The sequence below is a fragment of the Lemur catta genome, chromosome 12 (genome assembly GCF_020740605.2).
Source record: "Lemur catta isolate mLemCat1 chromosome 12, mLemCat1.pri, whole genome shotgun sequence".
Lineage (NCBI taxonomy): Eukaryota > Metazoa > Chordata > Mammalia > Primates > Lemuridae > Lemur > Lemur catta.
In genome coordinates, this window is record NC_059139.1 from 13,931,403 (window position 1) to 13,950,131 (window position 18,729).

An 18,729-nucleotide genomic window follows, 5' to 3' on the forward strand; every position below is an offset into this window, starting at 1 on the left:
AGCACCAAAAGATCTCTTTTCACTATATCACTCCCATTGTTTCCCATTGTACCTGAAATTATTTTTATTCAAGTTTTTATCTATGTATTTATTTGTCATAAATCAAACTATTTTTTGAAAAAAATGAATTCTGTTAACATTTTTGTGGCTATTATGGGCCAGATTGCATGTCCTCAAAATTCATATGTTGAAGTCCTAATACCCAATACCTTAGAATGTGACTATATTTGAAGATAGAGCCTTTAAAGAGGTAATTAAGTAAAAAGAGGCCATATGGATGGGCCCTAATTTGTTATGACTGGTGTCCTTATAAGAAAAGAAATTAGGACACAAACAAGCACAGAACTAATACGTGAAGACAGAGTGAACTTAGCCATCTACAGGCCAAGAAGAAAGGCCCTCATAGAAACCAACCCTGTGAGGACACCTTGATCTTGTATTTTTAGCCTCCAGAAAAGTAAAGAAATAAATTTCTGTTTAAGTCACTCAGTTATATTTTGTTATGGCAGCCCTAGAAAACTAATATAGTGGTGTTGCAAAAATAAAAGCTTGATGTACTGAAAAAGACTTTTTATTTTGGTGAAAATAAGGCCTACAATTTCATATTTTTCCTTAGCATCTTAATCATATAGATTGAAATGACCTGTCCCTCCCAAGTTTTCTTCATGCCACCATTGCTTCTGCTATATGACTGCATGCAGAGGCAGTCAGATTCCCTAGCAAAATGCAAAATGTAAACTGTAGTCATTCCTGACAAGAATCACTGTTTCAACCAGGAGTCTTGCGTATTAACCTTCTTCAGGCGCCATGCATCATTCCACAGCAAATCATGTTGCTAATGCAAACCCAAAAGTTGCTCTAATTTTTCTCTTCAGTCTGGTTCTGACACCATTAGTTTTTTTAAAGTAATAACATAAATATTTCCCGACATATTATACTGCAAACCGTTACACTACATGAATATTATAATGCAGTTCCTAGGAATGAGACAAAGGGAAAGACAGAATTGTGAATGGAGGAAAACTGGCACAGTAGCCATTCCTGGTAGAGAGAAAAAGGAGAGTATGCAACTGGAAGATACCAAAAAAAGGATGGGAAATTCAGATTCAAATGGTCCCATAGCCATAGCATAATTAGTAGTCAGATAATTTTAAAGTATGCATTTATAAATAGGTTTGAATGTAATTTTCCTATGTTATCCATAATTCTACCAGTTTTTCTCATGTGTGAATTTTTTGCTTCATAACCTTGCATATATTAAATAGATTCATTAATATTTTATAAAGATAGCTAGATATTGACCACATATCTTCAGGATGGACCTATAAACAACTTTGATTTTTTTTCTTATATGTAGTATCCATATTTAAGTAGTCACTTATATAGTTATACTATTGAGAAACTATATTACCTTATACTTCATTCACATCTGTTTTATGTGCATTTCTAGATAGCGTATGATCCATTGGAAAGTAATATATGTGAATATAGTTTGCTAACATGCTTATAAAATCTTATGTGAGTTAGAAATATGCATCAAATTAAAAAGTTCTTTACAGGGAAGTTGTAAGGGATCATGTATATTAGGATTACAGTAGGTCAGAGAGCAAACAGGTAACTCTGAGCTCCAATATAATAATGGTGTTCACAAAGTTGACATCCATGTTAGCAAACCAAATTAATCTGCTCCCTGAATTTGAATTTGTGTTCATTTTACAATTTAGTCACTGGTTTGAACTTTCTGAAATCCCTGATTTAATATTTTTAGATGTGTTATAAATCCATCCTGTATTATTTTGATATATATTTCATTTTCATTGCTAATTTAAGAATCACTAGATCATAAGAAACTGAGAATCTGTGTAATGAATTTCTTTTCCCATGTTTAAATGAATGAACTTTATTTTCCCCAGAAATTTTCATCAAAACACAATCTGAAATTTTATCTATGACTAAAAGCTTAAATGATCTGCTGACTTTTAAAACCAATTTTCCACACACCAGTACAATATTAAATAAAACCAATATTTATTTTAATATGGAATTTGAGCCCTGAGGCCTCTCTTTATAAAGAGGGAATTTTTTTTTCTATATTCTTTTTTTTAATTTTATTTTTTGGAAAAAAAGTAACATTTTAATGAACACCTTTAGTATGAACTAATGTTAAGATCAAACATTGCTTTTAGAATTTGGGACTTACATATTGAATTTGATATTGTCATTTTTATTTCAATTTTCTGAAAGGGTAGGAAGAACAAATATGTTTTGGCATACAGTATTAAAAAGAAAAAGAAAAACCTTTGAATTAGAAGAAGATGGAGTTCAGAAAGTATTCTTCTTTTTTTCTCAAAAGGAATGAGGAGAGTCAGCATGTTGCTATTGCTCCTTGACATAAAGACAGTGTCTTTGTTTTATGTCCTCTTTATCTGAATCCTGCAATGCCATCACAGCAGAGTGTACTGTACACCACTTTAAATGATAAGAGTTTCAATAGGCACTTTAGTGGAATTAAGAAAAATCTAACACTCTTCCACCGTGATGCCACATAGCTATCTTCGTTCTAGGTTGTCATGTCAGTAAATCGTATTTAATAGGCCTGAGCTTGTCTCAGTGTGATTCTGAAAACAAAACAAAACAAAGCAAGTACATATTATAGGATTTATCTTGTGTTGGCAGAATAAAACAAAACTGACAATATGATAAATATAGCAACTTGCCGGAAACCAGATAATCAAAGAAATCTTGTCCTATAAAGCCTGGGCCTGTGTGTGTGTGTGTGTGTGTGTGTGTGTGTGTGTGTGTGTGTGTGTGATTTGTATTTGTATTTCTTTTTCTTTTTTAAAAAATTTCTCCTCTTGGTTCTATTTGTGTTTCTTTTTCTTTTTTTAAAATTTCTTCTCTTGTGTTTTAGCCTTCACGGCTCCCCTAAGTGACTTTATCAGGGTTATAACTCTCTTCTTCGCCAAACATATCTGCCAAGACTTTAAAGCGGGGTCCCCAATCTGTCAGATAATCGTAGTCCTGGTCGCCTTCTGTGGTGACAGAGTCTATAGAGCTGAGGGACTCTGCCACGGATCCATTTCCTTCATAGGCATATGTGGCCAACGAATCATACGGTGGGGCGGTTGGGTCCACATCATTTTCCTGTAGCCTTTGATTAATGAAATCCCTTATGTCTGTGTTGTCTTCCACTGGGGGCCTCTCACGAGGTAAACAGAGAGAGTCTGGTTTTATATCCCTGCGAATTTTGTTCTCTTCAATCACTTTTGGGTTTCTCAGAGCCCCAATGTCGAAAGCCTGGGTGTCCTCCTCGCCACCTCCTTCATCATCATAATGGATGACGTTGTCTCTGATGTCTTCCTTAGAGGTCATCAGGGTGTCTTTCTTCTTCTGCCTTCGCAGGGCCACATACAGCACAACTATGGCTGAAACAGGACAGAAATTACAATTTCACAATAGAAAGCAGATATTTGGCTTTTATCTCTCAATAAAAAACAAAATGTGGTGCTTATTTTTCCATTCTTGGGATACTTCACTTAATAGAATGGGCTCCAGAATAGACAGATTTTTGAGCAGACCCTGTGGCAGGAGAAAGCACATCAATATCCACTGCTGTACACCAGCAAATTCACAAGGCCTAGCACGGTGCTGGTGCACTGTGGACACTCAGGAGTATCTGGATGAATGAGCGGCAGGTGGCAGTGATGATAATGAGGACCTGAGCAGACTACTTTCTACATTGTATGAGGCTAAAGAAGCCAAAGGGGAACACCCAGAACATGCGAAACCATGCTAGGTTGATATTGTCAACCTACATAAATAGAAAGAGTCTTTCTAAAAGAAAAGATATCTGTTTGGGAATAGAGCACTGCAATGGGAACATGAATGCCATAGTAAACTATGTGCGTATTCAGGGAGGTAAAGGAAGACAAAGGTTTTTAAGGGGGAAAAGATGAGGAGGATTGCATAATTGTTTTGAAATAATTATCCTTGGCTACAAAGATCAATAACAAGGGTGATGCTAGTCTGCGATTGGACAGGCGTTGCTGGGCAGATGTCTTTACAGATGTATTTTGTATAAGGTTGTTATAGCCTTTGCGCAAGACTGTGGTTTTGCAGTCTTTTTTTGTTATCAGGCACACAAGTGTAAGAACTCTTTTCATGGCCTTCCCTGGCTCTATTTTTCAAGGTTTTCCTGACATTCATGACATTCATGACTCCATTTTGTTCGTGACAACTTTTACAATGTAGAAATACCCTGAGATTCAGATATCTATAAGAGAATAGAGCACGTGAGAGAGAAACACTTGATTTGAAGGTAAACACCTGATTGATCATGCTAAATTTCAGATATGAAAAGGTTATTTTTGAATGTGCCCTTCTAAGGTCTATATTATTAGCACAAATAGATGCTAGGGATAATTTATTATAAATTGTAAGGGATAATTTATTATAAACTATAAGGATATTAAAAATACTTTATTCCATACACCAAAGTTACTCATATCGAATTAGTACCTATGCCATGCAAATTGGACTATAACTTCACTCTTCAAGCCAGCGTGTCACATTCAAGGAGTGTTCCCACTAAGTATTATGTAATGCCTTACTCCATGCTTTACATCCCAGTAATTTTTTAAAAATTTTGTCTTCTATCCTAGAGATAAAATCAGGTGTCCATATTTGTCATATTATCTTTGCTTAAATAATAAATACGTAAATATAAACTGATTCCACATAGCCCAATTGTATATATGTTGCAATTTGAACTTGAAAGAATGACTGGAAAAATAAAATCTCTCTCTACTTTGTGAATTAGTAAGTGGAATGGAGAAGCTGAACAGAGTTGATGGAAGAGGGAAACCCCTGAAGTAGGTTTATATTCACTCCCACAGAGACATTACAGAATACATTTACTACAATATTTTTCCTTTGCAGTGCTTCTAGATATTTCACTCTACTCTGTTCTGTTCTAGTGGGAATGGTTAGAATTTTGATGTGAGGAGATGCAAGAAAATAGAAGAAGAATTACTTCTGGCTGGCAGTTTAAACAGGAAAGAAATGTGAATTTGGGGATTCCCTTACATTCTAGTTCTTTCTGTCCTTTCTCTTTTTTTCCTTTCTTTACTAAACTGGAACTTGAGAGCTATTATTCATCTAGCATATTTTTTAAAGATTATATGATCTGTTATTAGACAGCAGAAATTGCTAAGTGATAAAATGAATCGAGAAGCCACTGTTATAAATGGATATGTAATATAGAGAATTTCATTGTCCCAAGAGTCACAAAATGTTATTACTTAAAAATCCCCTGAGACTTGAACATATTTTTTAGTTTTGGTGATATTGTTTATTTATTCCCAATAATATATTTCCATGAGGTATGAAGCATATAAATAACTTTAATAAATATTTAAGACAGATATATTATCTTCTATCCAGATGTGACATGTTAATGAGGAAAAACTGATTTACATGATAAATTGAATACCGATCTAGACCCGGGGGAGGAAAGAGAAAGAGAGAATGTGATTAATATTGAAACCAACCTAGGAGTATAATAATGCATAGTAGGATTGCAATCAACGCCCCAGTGCTAAGTCCTACAGGTAGAAAAATTGCTTCCACATTACACGACAGGATGGTGCCATCAGAGTCGCATCTACAAACTCGTATAGTCATTGTGTTTGTGCTGCTCTGCACAGGGTAACTGCTGTCTTCTATTACAACAGGGAGGAAATACAACTCTTGCTGCCTGCGGCTGTATCCATTTCTTCTGGTTTCAATTCCAGCTGTGTTGTCTACAAAACATGACATTTATGATAACATGGTTACTATGAGCTTCACTTCAAATCCCAAAGTTGGCATCTGTTAAATAGTAGACAGCTCTTCTTGTATCAGAAAAGTGCATCCTTATTTTAATTTTTTCTTTTATCATTATGAAAGCTGCCAAAATGTAATCAAACATAATCAGAGAAAGAAGAAACATTAATTTTTTCTGGTGTAAGAATTAAATTTTCTATTCAGAAAGATTATAGAATGATTTATAAGACAGTTAAGTGTGTTATATTGACTCATTTTTTTTCTGACATCAAAATCTCATTGCAAAAAAATACTTTTGTGGAAGTACTTGTACATAAAAGAAGAGCAAAGATTACAAAGTATGAATCTGTAAAATGCCTTACATAAGAACCTATTTAAAATACATTAAAAATCAATTGACTATTTCAGATTAAAACTTTTTTCTGTTGATATATTATATATATATATTTATATATGATATATAGATGTTTGTATGAATATAAATACTTTCACTTCTGCACATCAGCTAGTGTAAGACACATGGAAAGAAAAATAAATTGTATTAAAAACAAAGATTCATTAAAAATTTTAAAGACTGAATTATAACCATCACCAATTTAAAATAATTATAAATGTAATTCATTGTAATTCTGATTAAATCAACAATATTTACTTACAATAATCCAAGGCAATACAAATTTCTATTTTTATATAAATGCAATTAATATTTCTATTAAAAGTGAGGGTTGTTTGTTTAGACAGGATCTTGCTCTGTCACCCAGGCTGGAGTGAGTGGCATCATCACAGCTCCCTGCAATCTCAAACTCCTGCGTTCAAGCGATCCTCCCGCCTCAGCGTCCAGAGTAGCTGGGACTACAGGCACACACCACCACACCCCGCTAATTTTTGTACTTTTTGAGGAGATGTATTTCTATACAAAGAGCAGAAATTTTATTTTATTCACTATTTTGTTACAGTGAAATTTATAGTGCTATTTCTTTTTATGAGTGTCAATGAAAGTAACTCCTAGAAGCACTTTGCTATTTTTAGCAACATACTAATATGTAGTTTACGATAGCCATGTGTAATACACATCTGAGAATCAGGTAAAATAATTTTAGTATATTATTTATTATAATAAAGTCTGTCAGAAACATGTTACTCTTTCAATCATATTCCATTTTTCTATTTGTAGACTTCAAATTCAACAACTGAAGTTTAGGCAACTTCTCTATACACACGGCAACAGAAAACACCAAGATGAGAAAACTTTACGTGATATGATTAGGAATGGAAAAGAAGGACTAGTTGAAGCAATGTTGAAATTGTCAGTAATTGGTGGTTGAATACTTGAGGCTGGGGAAAAGAAATAAAGTTCATAACCTTGGTGAAAATAATTAATAGAAACAGAAAGTCTGGTGTGTCTGCACTTGGGGGTAGGTAGGTAGGTATTTGGTACTCTTGAACTCAATTTATGTCAAAAGGCATAATATATTAAGAACTGACCATATCAAATTTATTTTGCTACCCATAGTGGAAAGAAAAATACATATTAAATTTCATTTCCACTCTTAAAATTCTTTCTATCCACAAAAAAGAAAAAAGCTTATACTTGAAAATATAACTTAAAATGAAACAGGGAGCACTGGAAATGACATATGAAATTTTGCGGAAGGACGTATTTAGTCCGTGAGAACACACTCTGCTATGAGGCAAGATGAGCTGGTTCACATTATCATGATTAATGATCCTCCAGAAAAGATACCATGATGAAAATAGTCAATACTTACATTTAGTGAATGATGTGACCATCTACCTAGTGGCTCAAGCCTGTGATCTGGAAGTCTGATTTGTCTTTTTCTCCATTATATTCACTTATCAAATCTAAGTGATCTATCATTAAGCCCTATCAATTCTATCTCCATCCATTTGTCTCTATCCTCACAGCTATTACCTTAATCCAACACTCTCACCAGTTACTGCAAGCGCATCAGAACAAGTTTTATCTTCCTGTAATGCCTTTTCCATACTGCATCTAAGCTGATCTCCCCAAAATGCAAATCTGAGTATGTTCTATACTTGCTTAAACCTTTCAAAGACTACTAAAGTCATTGGATTTAAGTTATTGTCTCTTTAAATGGCTTACAGATAGGGTGACCACATGGACCAGTTCATCTTGGACTACTCTATTTGATGTGTGTTGCTTTAACTTAAAATTATTAATATTACCCACTTCCATCCTCAGAAGTGTTTCAGTTTTTATGATAAAATATGTGGTCCCCCTACTTATGAAGAACTTCAAGTTTGGATCACTATTTCATGTATGGTCATTTCTTAAATTATACCATTGTATTTGGCAAACCCTATTCAACTTCCTTCAGTGATAAAATGTGGGGACCCTGATTTTCTTCCCTTAATTATTTGCAGCTAAATTTTCTCAAAATATGCTTTGACTTCTATCAATCATCATTATTATAACTTCATCACAATTTATTCTATATGCATTAGATTTATTAAAAAGGTAACTTTTTAAACCTAATATTATTACACTTAAGTCTTACGATTTTTACTTTAAAGAATATGGAAACTTACAGGAGATAAAATACCCAAGGTCACAGAACTAATAAAGTCAGAGAAATTGGTACTCAATCTTAATATTTCTAATTCAGAATCCTTTATATTTTTGTAGTGGTTGTAATAACAGCAGATGTAATAGTATTAGTAGTAGTAGTAGTCATAGCAGTAACAATAGTAGTATTAATAGTAGTGTAAACATGATGGTGGAGGTGCTAGATAAAATTATCTTGACAGTAACTTGTTTTAGGCATTGTGTTAAAGCTTATGCATATATAATTATATTCAATGCAAATACTATGAGTTTGACATTATTTAGTATAATTTTATATAGTAAGAGTCTATCATTTCAGTAGTACGGAATGGGAATGCGAACTTATAATCATTCTAATTTACAATGCTTGCATTTTTAACCTGTGCTGTTTAGGAGGACAGTTACTAAATAGTTACCTATGTGTATATAATAATACAAGTAATGTGCATGGGGGGTGAAAATGATATATTTAAAACAGGGAAAGCATTCATTTTTCCATATAGTTTTTATTTCCTTGATTCATTGAGAGACTGTCCACATTTATAATGGAAGTAACCTGCCTTAGTAGACACTCTATTAATACACAGATTAAGTATTTAATTTTCTGCTAGCTGTAGAATTTTTCATTTGTCATATAAGGATATCCATGTTTTATGAAACTGAGTGCTTCTGTGAAAGGCATTGATTCCTCCCTTTGTGCGTGTTTACAAAGATTCATGATAAAAGGTAAATCTTTCTGTGGTTATACTTACTTCTGAAGTCACGAACTGTAAAATTTGGTTTGATGGCAGCCTCAGGTGATAATCTAAAGGAGAATTGCTGCCCAGCAGGTGAAAGATCTCGGTCTGCAGCGCTGACTATCTGAATTATCTGAAACAAAGTTGAGATTACAGTTGAAGTCAGTCATTAGTTTCAAAGGGAACTTTACACACCAGGCTAATAAGTTTATTTAATGAAGCATGCAAGTAAACAGAAATGACACTTTCTGAATCATTACCAGTGAACCAATTATTTACACATAATATTTATAAACAAATCTCTAACATTTACAGGCAATCATGACAGTTACAATTACAGGACAAGGGCTAATTCCAAATCAATATGTGTATAACCAAAAAGCTTACCAGCATTGAATATTCTCACTAATAAGCAAAATAAAATTAAAATGTGCTTGCTTGCATTTTAAATTAGATGAAATAAATGCTTTCTAGCCAAAATATGAGACTGCTTACTAGAAACAAAATCTCTGATTATCTAAAAGCCCTTGCAATAGCAAAATTTTAGTGCTATTATGTTTTGTAACAATGGGTTTATTTTCATAAATAAAATTATGAGAAAAGGAGATTAAAAAGATGTATATTTATTTTTGTTTTTATGTTTGCCTCATTGTGTAGGAATACAAATTGTGTTTTCAAAGAGTTTTTAAAAGATAAGCACTATTATCCCTGTTTCAAATTTTTTCTAACTTGCTCCCATAGGTTGTATATCTTGTAGTTAAAAGCCTGGTACTCTGATAAGATGTCCTTAAAATTTTGGAGAATAAAAATAACTTCTAAGAGTCCAACTGTGAAATTTTCAATTCACTACATAAAGGCATTTATTTATTAACATGTGCCACGACGGGCTTCACAGTATTTTAAGAAGTGTGTGGGGAAGAGGACAGGGCAGTGTGCTGGCCAGGTAGTCATGCTCTTAGAATAAATTTGAATTTGCCAGAAAAAGAATTTAGATTTCAAATACTGTATCCGGTCCCAGTGTGTAAAGCATGTATCCTGTGATCTTACGTTGATGCTATTAAAAATACGACTCAGTTAAAACCCCATTTTATGACTGTGATCTACTTTCCCACACACAAAGATGGATACATAGATACATGGATGGATAGATAGATAGATATCACTGGGACTTCAAGTATCCAGTGTAGTATTAGTAGTTTGTAATTTAATAAATCAATTGCTCCTCTAGTGTGAATTAATTGCACAGGATCTATTTACACTTTAAAATTGTCGTGGGTGGGACTTTCATTCTTCAACACCGAAGGCTAGATCATGGAAGGTGGCAATTTAGTCAAGAATCACCACTTAGACCCTATAAAACTTCAACTTTTCTTCACTTAGACCAATGTCCTCAGATCATTCTATTTCTTCCATAAAATTCCTGAATATTACTTAGGTACCAATACTTAGTTGTTGAATTTTGTTTTGTTTTGATTCTAACTATTATCAACTAGCACCATTTACTAAATTAAAGGTGTTTAACATCAAAACATATCAAGAAGATGACCTTAGAATAAAGTCCTTTAAAACAGGATACATATATGAAAATAACTTTGTTACAGACTAACACTTATCTTGACCTGTCACTTGGAAGTCACTGCTCCAAGGAAAACAACTCTCATATAAATCTTTACTGATTTACATATTATCATCTTTCTTCCTCTTCTCTTTTTTTCATATAGATGATAAATAGATACACAGATAGATATTCAAGCATAATCCAAAAGAGATAGTTCCTATGGATAGTTTTTATGTCAGGGCAAATGGCTGGGGTCAAAGGCAGAAAATGCTCATATACCATACTCTCTGAAAACTTAAGGGACATTTTAGGGTTATGTTTTGTGCATAAGTGTGACCCAATAGGACACAAAAGGCCCAACAGACATGTTTTAGAATAAGAACCTCCAAGGACCGAACAAATTTTTCACAGCTTTGTCCAGATACAAGAAAATCAGTTTGATCTTAAGTAACTGCCTATTTCCAACCTTTCAGATTCTTTAATTTGTTAGAAAGACATACAGCATTAAAGGGAGCTCTGTTCCCAAAGTTTTTAATTTGGAGCATTATAAGATTCTGATTGATCTGAAGCCATTAATGTCCCCAATAACATAAAAGATAAAGAATTGACTTTTGTGTGTGGCGGGGCGGGGCGGGGCGGGGGTGGGGGGCATCTGCAAAGTGAAAAATATCTAAGTTGTGAAATTTTGGCAAATCTTTTCTAGCTTCCCAGATAACCAAATCAGGTTATTTATCTTGGGCCCAGATATTTATGCAGCATACTATTTCCAAAACTGAAGTAAGCAGTGGGCTCATCACATGTAAATTGTGGATGCATTTAAGATGATACTGTTTAAGCGCATTTTTGTGCCTATTCAAAATTAAGGATGCAGATTTCTTACTTGAGAAAATATCACTAACTATGTGATGGTTTAAGAATATTAATTATTCCCCAAATTTTCAAATGAGAGATTAAAGCAGCACAATCCATTAGAAATTTCTATGCTAATGAAAATATTCTATATCTGCATTTAGCAAAATGATATCCATTCATCACCTGTGGTTACTGAGCACTTGAAATGCGGCTAGTATGAATGAGAATATTGGTTTCTAATTTTATTTAATGTTAGTTTTAATTTAATAGCTAAATAGCTAGTAGACATCACAGGTGTAGCAAGATGGGACAGTTTCTACTAAGCAGTGTAAATCATGCAAATTGAAAAAAATACTTCAGGTTAAAGAATGACCTTTGTAAACAAAAATATTGTTTCAAATATTAAGATTTATTACAAGTAAAAATTAAAACTTCTGCATTTTTCTTAAATTATCAGCTATACTGTTAAAGATGATCAAAATATACAACAAACCAAAGAATACCAATACATTTTCCCTGTGAAACATTAAGTGCACAGCATTAGATTAAGCATATTCTTGTTTCATGATGTAATCTTATCACATATATACTCATGCCTGATTCCCTTTATGTTATTCATTCATTCATTCATAATAGTGTAGGGGGAAAAAAATAAACTGGCTAATCGCTACCACCTTACATAAAACCTAGGACTTTGACAGTTATCTCTCATTAACTATGTGGTCTTTCCTCATAACTCTTTCCACCAGAACATCCCCCCAGAGGAATAGTGAATTAATAAGGAAAATATACTTCAGACATTTTGAATAACTCAGCTGTTTTCCTCAAAGTCATTAGAGAAAATTTTACATTTTCAAAAGCTTGCTGAAAGCTTTAACTTATGAAAGCATGTGAGCAAAGCAAGGAATACACTGGAAAAATGCATTCTAAAGTGATTTGCCTACAGAGTTTATAGTTACAAGTTCTTTAGAAATTGCACATTAAGAGAGTGAAAAAATAGCAGAATCCACAATTCTAGATCTTTAGTTATACAAATAACTTCCACTAGGCAAGCAACATTGTATCTTCTATGGTATTACTTCCACATTCATGCATCTACCATTAATTCACAAGAGTTAATATATCTATGGTTTCTTTTATGAAGCCATCTGATCCACAAAAATGAGTATATAAGTATATGTGTTTGTATTCATGTCTGGACTTATAACTTAAAAACACATGGATATAGTGCATCTTTCCATACTCTTAATGAACAATATTGCTATGATACCTGTCCTGGTTTGGCATTTTCACACACAGCTGTCTCATATGGCACAGATATTTCTGGAGGAAATTCATTGACATCTAGGACATTAATCAGTATGTTGACTTTGCTGGTTAATAAAGGGTTACCTGTTGAAAACAAAAAAAAGGCAAAAGATAATTACAAAATCTGGTACGTTGTTGTTTCTACAAGAAACAGTATTTGAACTTAAAAACAAATCAGCTTTCATATAGACTAAAAAGAACCTTTCCTCTTATGGGAAATTCTGAAGGTTCCAACTATAAGATAATAAAAGGATGAATAAATGAGATATTAATATTTAGCTGTCAGAGATCTAGCAGTGTACCCTGCCAGGGTTTAATCCCTGAAATTCATGACCAAAGTAAGGCCAACTATTTAGCTGATATTTTACTGTAAGCGTAGGGCCCTTCTATTAGAATGGCTTAGCCATCATACCAGGTTAATTCACAGAACCAGTTTTCACCAATAGTGATATTTTTTCACCATATATTTAATATAGTTTTCTATGTTGTGCCTCTATAATGAAAATTTTAGTGGTTGAACAATAATATGCATATAAATGACTCTCTCAAAATGATTCTTGCTCGAAGCTTTCCGCTGAAAAGGACAATAACAAGAATGAAGGAGAAAGGGCTTTTCACAAATGAATATTAGAAAAATAGATTTAAGGAAGCAGAAATACATAGATTTGTCTGCATGAATTGAAACTTTGACAACTAGTTCTTGACTTTATCTGAAGATTAAGATAATAACCAATGATATGTTAATTTTAAATATTTTTTGTCTGTAAATAGTGCTAATAAACATGTCATTCAAAAAAAAAAGAAGTAAGAGATGGATTATGGAAAATGAGGGTAAATCCTTACATTGCTTGCATTTGATAAGAAAGGAAAGAGACAACAAATGTTTGTTAAAAAATAACTTCTTTCTACAGTATCAAAAAGAATGTCAGTTTGACAAGATGTCTCTCTCTGCCAAAATCCCATCACAAGTTTTGTCCCCAGCCTACTCATTATTTATCCACAGCTTTGTCTTTTGTTGAAGATAACTAGAAATAATTAAGTAAATGAATAAAGCATAACATAATGCAAGTTTTAACTTATGCAATATAAAATTTTATCTTAAAAAGTGTTACAAGTAGATAAATTCTGAAATTGTTAAAACACCTTTCCCAGAGTCACAAAGCTCGAAGAATGGAGAGTTAAGATGTAAACCCAGGATTATAAAAATCCAAAGGTCATGTTTAATGCATCATACCTTCTCTGTTGATTGGTTTATGTGTTAAACTCTTCTGCAGTGTTATTGAATATTCATTTTTTTAGACCTCTATCTGGAATGCTTTGATGAATACACACAAAATCTTACCATATGACAATTCTAACAAGTCTACAATATCTTATTGACTTAAAGTTCATTAAAAATTAGATCAAAAGCATTCTAAAATGAAGCTTAAAAATTGTTCATATATTCACACATGAACATCCACACAGTAGAATTCATCATTGTGTACCAGTGCATATATTAACAGATAACATAAATTAATAATAAGTGAGTATATTTTGTAACAGTGGGTGTGTTTATGGAAGATATATTGTAATCTTGGGGAATGGTTCAGAAAATACATATTCTTCAAAAATTGCTGTTGGTCACAGGGCATTGTCTTATTTGATCGAAAAGATCTGGCTGAATTTTCACAAGTTATTTAACCTTTCTTCAATTCAGTTTCTTCATACAAAACACAGAGTATCAATAGGTCCTACTTCATAGGGTTCTATTAAATGATGTTTTACAAAATATTGAATAAATTTTGGTAAATTATCATTACTCATATTACCAACTATACTTTGTGGAGATTATCTATACTGCTTCTGTTACTGCTATTTGTTATTTATATAGCATAAAATATAAATAAAATTCAAAAAGTTGGTTAAACTACGTTCACTTTCCTGAAGAAACTGGAAATTATCAACAGTAGCAATAAAATTAATGCTTATGTTTACATTGTACTCATGTTCTAAAGCATCTTGCATACATTAACTCATTTAGGGTTCATAGCAACTATGACATAACTTTGAAGAAAAGAGAGGGATTCAACTTTTCCAAAAATCACACGCTGAACGTGGTGAGACTAAGTTTTGAATCCAGATGTTCTGGTTCCATAGCCCATTCTCTTAAACTCTATTTAAGAGTATTAGAAGAAGAAGAAAAACTTTGACAATTATGTAGCTCCTTAGAAAATAGACCATTAATTCACATTATAGGTTAGAATGTAGCAAATTAATGTGAATAACTTAACCTATTCAACATCTGGACAATTTAAAACTCAATCTCTATTTTCTATTTTACACAGTACATAAGGTAAAGTTCTGAGGCCACATAAATAGGAAAGTTTCTTTCTTATATTTTTTCAGGATTATAGTTATATTTTATTAAGCTAGTGTGAGGATGGATTGTTTTTCACAGTAAACAAGAGTTCTCCTTTAACTAAATTTATCATAGAGATTTGTTTGAGAATATCTAAAAAGTTTATTAAAATGAATTTAGACCTGATTTATCTATTAGAAATTCCTTTTTCCTAGTTTTAAATTATTTATCCTCCTGTAATATAGATTTTAGTCATTGTCCCAATGAGCAAATTACCACAAAATTATCATTACTATCGTTAGTTGTTATTATTAACAGTGTTTCTCAAAAGGGTGCTTTTAGCATTTTAGTTGAGACAAATCTTTATTGTGTGGGACTGTCCTGTGCACTGTAGGATATATAGATTTCCTGAAAATTAAATTTCACAAGGCATCACTGTGACAATTACAAAATAAATGTCCAAATAAAAATAGAGAAAAAACAAACAAAACAGAAACCTACTTATGTTGTTAAAAATGAGTAATGGGTTCATGGGTTTAATTATATTACTCTGACTTCTATTGTATATTTTTAAAACTTTTCATAAGTAAAGGTTAAAAAATTGTTACCTTATATTTTTCAGTGACAGGGAAGCTATAACATCTCAGTTTGAGAACTACTCAAATATGCATTGGAATTTTCACAAGCGAATATAATTTATAAGTATAATATAGCATTCTTTCATTTATTTTTATATTAATAATTTACTAAATTATGTTGAGAAAGTAATGACCTACTTTCTTTCTGACTCATCTGATGTATATTTGAGACAATGATGGTATTCACTTAACCTTGATTTAGCATCAGCATTATACAATTATTTGACAATAATACCATATCAAAACTAGTTACTATTGAATACTTATAAAACAAATTCATTTATGGACTTAGTAAATATTAAATAATCAAAATCCTGCACAATTAACTGTTAAGTTCCTAATAGTCAAACCACTTAAATTCCAATCATTATTGTTCCACATTGCTTATACTTAATAACAAGTTGCTTAATAATTTGAGGCTCATATACAATAATAAAGAAATAATTCTGTTTGAACCTCATGACCTCAAAAATGCTTTGTTAAATTTTCTCCTCAGTCAGCTCCCATAGTTTTCAGAGTCAATTTGAGTTAGAACTGTCTTATTATTAATATTTTAAAGTACATCTTAAACTAAGGGGAAAAAAGGAAAATGATAAATAATCAAAATCAAGAATGAAGGAGGAAACATTACTTCTTACTATAAATGAAATAAAAAATTATAAAAGAATATTTTAAACTTTTTATGCTAAAAAATAATCAACATAGATGAATTGGAAAAATTCCTACAAAGATACAAGTTACCAAAACTGACTGGAATATATAGAAAATTGTAACATAACATGGAAGATAATGACGTTTTAATGAAATATATTCCCACAAAGAAATCCTCATCCAGATGGTTTCACTGGAGAATTCTATCAAATATTTAAAGAACAAACATTATCTATTCTTTATAATCTTTTTCAGAAAATAAAGGAGGGAGCACTTACAACCTCATTCTATGTGCCTTGATACCACAACCAATTAAAAACATTACAGAAAAACAAAAGCATAGACAATTATCTGCATAAAACATAAGTGCAAAAATTCCTTAACAAAATAACAAATCAAATTCAGCAGCAAGTTATAAAGATAATTCATAATGACCAAATGGTGTTTTTCCTATAGATAGGAAAATGTTGGTTTAACATCTGAAAGCAATCACCATATTAACAGAAGGAAGAACAAAAAAGTCACATGTCTACCTCAATAGACTCAGAATTAGCATTTGACAAAATCCTATCTCAATTCACGATGAAAACTCTCAACAAACAATGAATAGAGACATCTTCAACCTGATAAAGTATATCTATCTATAGGAAACTGATAGCTAACTTCATAGTGAAAGACTGAATGTTTTCTCTGTAACATTGGACACAGCGCAAGAACATCTGCTCTTGACACTTACATTGTACTTGAGGGTTTAACCAGGATAATCAGACCCAGATAATTTTTCAAAGGCATCCAATTGGAAAGAAAGAAATAATACTATTTGCTTGGCAATGACATGACCTTGTAGATAGAAAATTCTAAAGACCCCACAAAGAAAGTAGCAGACATAATAAAGGAATATATAAAGGCATGGGATAAGAGATCCATATTTTGGCAATTGCATATGTAATATACTTGCAAGGAAACAATTTGCTAGTATATTAAGCTCCCTTCCAAAATAATGGAACGGAAGATAGACCTCATTTTTTGCCCAAAGAAATGTTAGCCTCATTGTCAGAAGAACATATGGTATGGGATAGATTGTTAGATCATTGGAATTTGGAATCAGAAATCTCTTTTAGAAATGGATTCACTAGTAACTACCAACTGTAATCTTTCATGAATCCTAGAAAATCTAAATTTTAAATCTAAAAGAGAAATTAGAATTTATATAAGCTTATAGTTCTCATGCTATTCTTTCTAGTGTTAATTGTTTTCACAGGGAGCAAAGAGAGGGCTTTAGCTTTATTCACAGTTCTCTTTATGTAGTATGATGGGATTCCATGTAAGATTTCATTTTGATCTATAAAATTTGAAAATTATAGATCTATCAATACTCATTTACAGATGAGAAAACTTTAGTACAATCTTTCCTTTGATTTCTCTTAAAGCAAAGACTGGAATCCAAATCCCCTTTCTATGCTTCTCACTGCCCTATGATAGCTTTTAACTAACTCAAAGAGGAAGAAGATGGGCTGCCTGAGCAATGGATATGCCCATGTAAGTGACAATAGCTTATCTTCAATGAGTTGCATTTATGATACACCTAGCCCAATATACTGTGATGGAGCCCAGTCTACATTTGGGGGTCAAAGTCGGGCTGTATAAAATTTTACACAATATATACTCAATAGGTACAGGCCAAATAATAGAATATGTCCAAGAACCAAATGAGAAGTGCAATTGAAAATGTTTTGAAGACTGTAAGTTACTAACAAACACAAGGTTCTTGTTATATTCAAATACACTGGAACTATTCCTTTTTCTTTATTTAAAAATGACATCTACTTTTGAATAATTGTAAGAAGTTAAAATTCAATTTTGTAACTGTGTACTAAATTACAACTACAATTACTTCAATAATGGAATCTTAGCCTTTTATGCCAAAAAACTGAATTATAATAGTGCTAACCATGTCAGATATAACAAATTAATAATATAGGTTAACAGAGGCTTTCTTTTCCTTTCTCTTTAAAAACCAGCTCACTTTTAAATTACAAGTTAATCCATGTTTAATAATAGCTCTGTTTTAGTGACAGTGTATGACCTAGATTGAGTAATTCATAAAATAATATAATTATTCAATACCTATGCTGAAGTTATATGTTATCTTCTGTGATGTTGGTGACAAAAATTGACCTCCAAAGAAAAGGAAAAAAATCTTTAAAAATACCTCTAATCAATATTTTTCCAGT

The 18,729-nt window shown here is 32.2% G+C and overlaps 1 protein-coding gene across 2 annotated transcripts in view; it reads right to left on the reverse strand.

The window, feature by feature from the left end:
• Window positions 1–2,846: 2,846 nt before the first annotated feature.
• The window catches only part of CDH12 (cadherin 12), a 351,941-nt gene continuing 336,058 nt past the window's right edge, over window positions 2,847–18,729 (reverse strand). For both annotated transcript variants that reach the window (XM_045566578.1, XM_045566579.1), the window contains 4 exons: window positions 12,828–12,949; window positions 9,163–9,280; window positions 5,550–5,801; window positions 2,847–3,425 (listed from right to left, as the gene is read on the reverse strand). In XM_045566578.1, coding sequence (XP_045422534.1) covers window positions 2,926–3,425; window positions 5,550–5,801; window positions 9,163–9,280; window positions 12,828–12,949 — 992 coding nt within the window. In that variant the 3' untranslated portion in view covers window positions 2,847–2,925. The remainder of the gene's footprint in view (window positions 3,426–5,549; window positions 5,802–9,162; window positions 9,281–12,827; window positions 12,950–18,729) is intronic.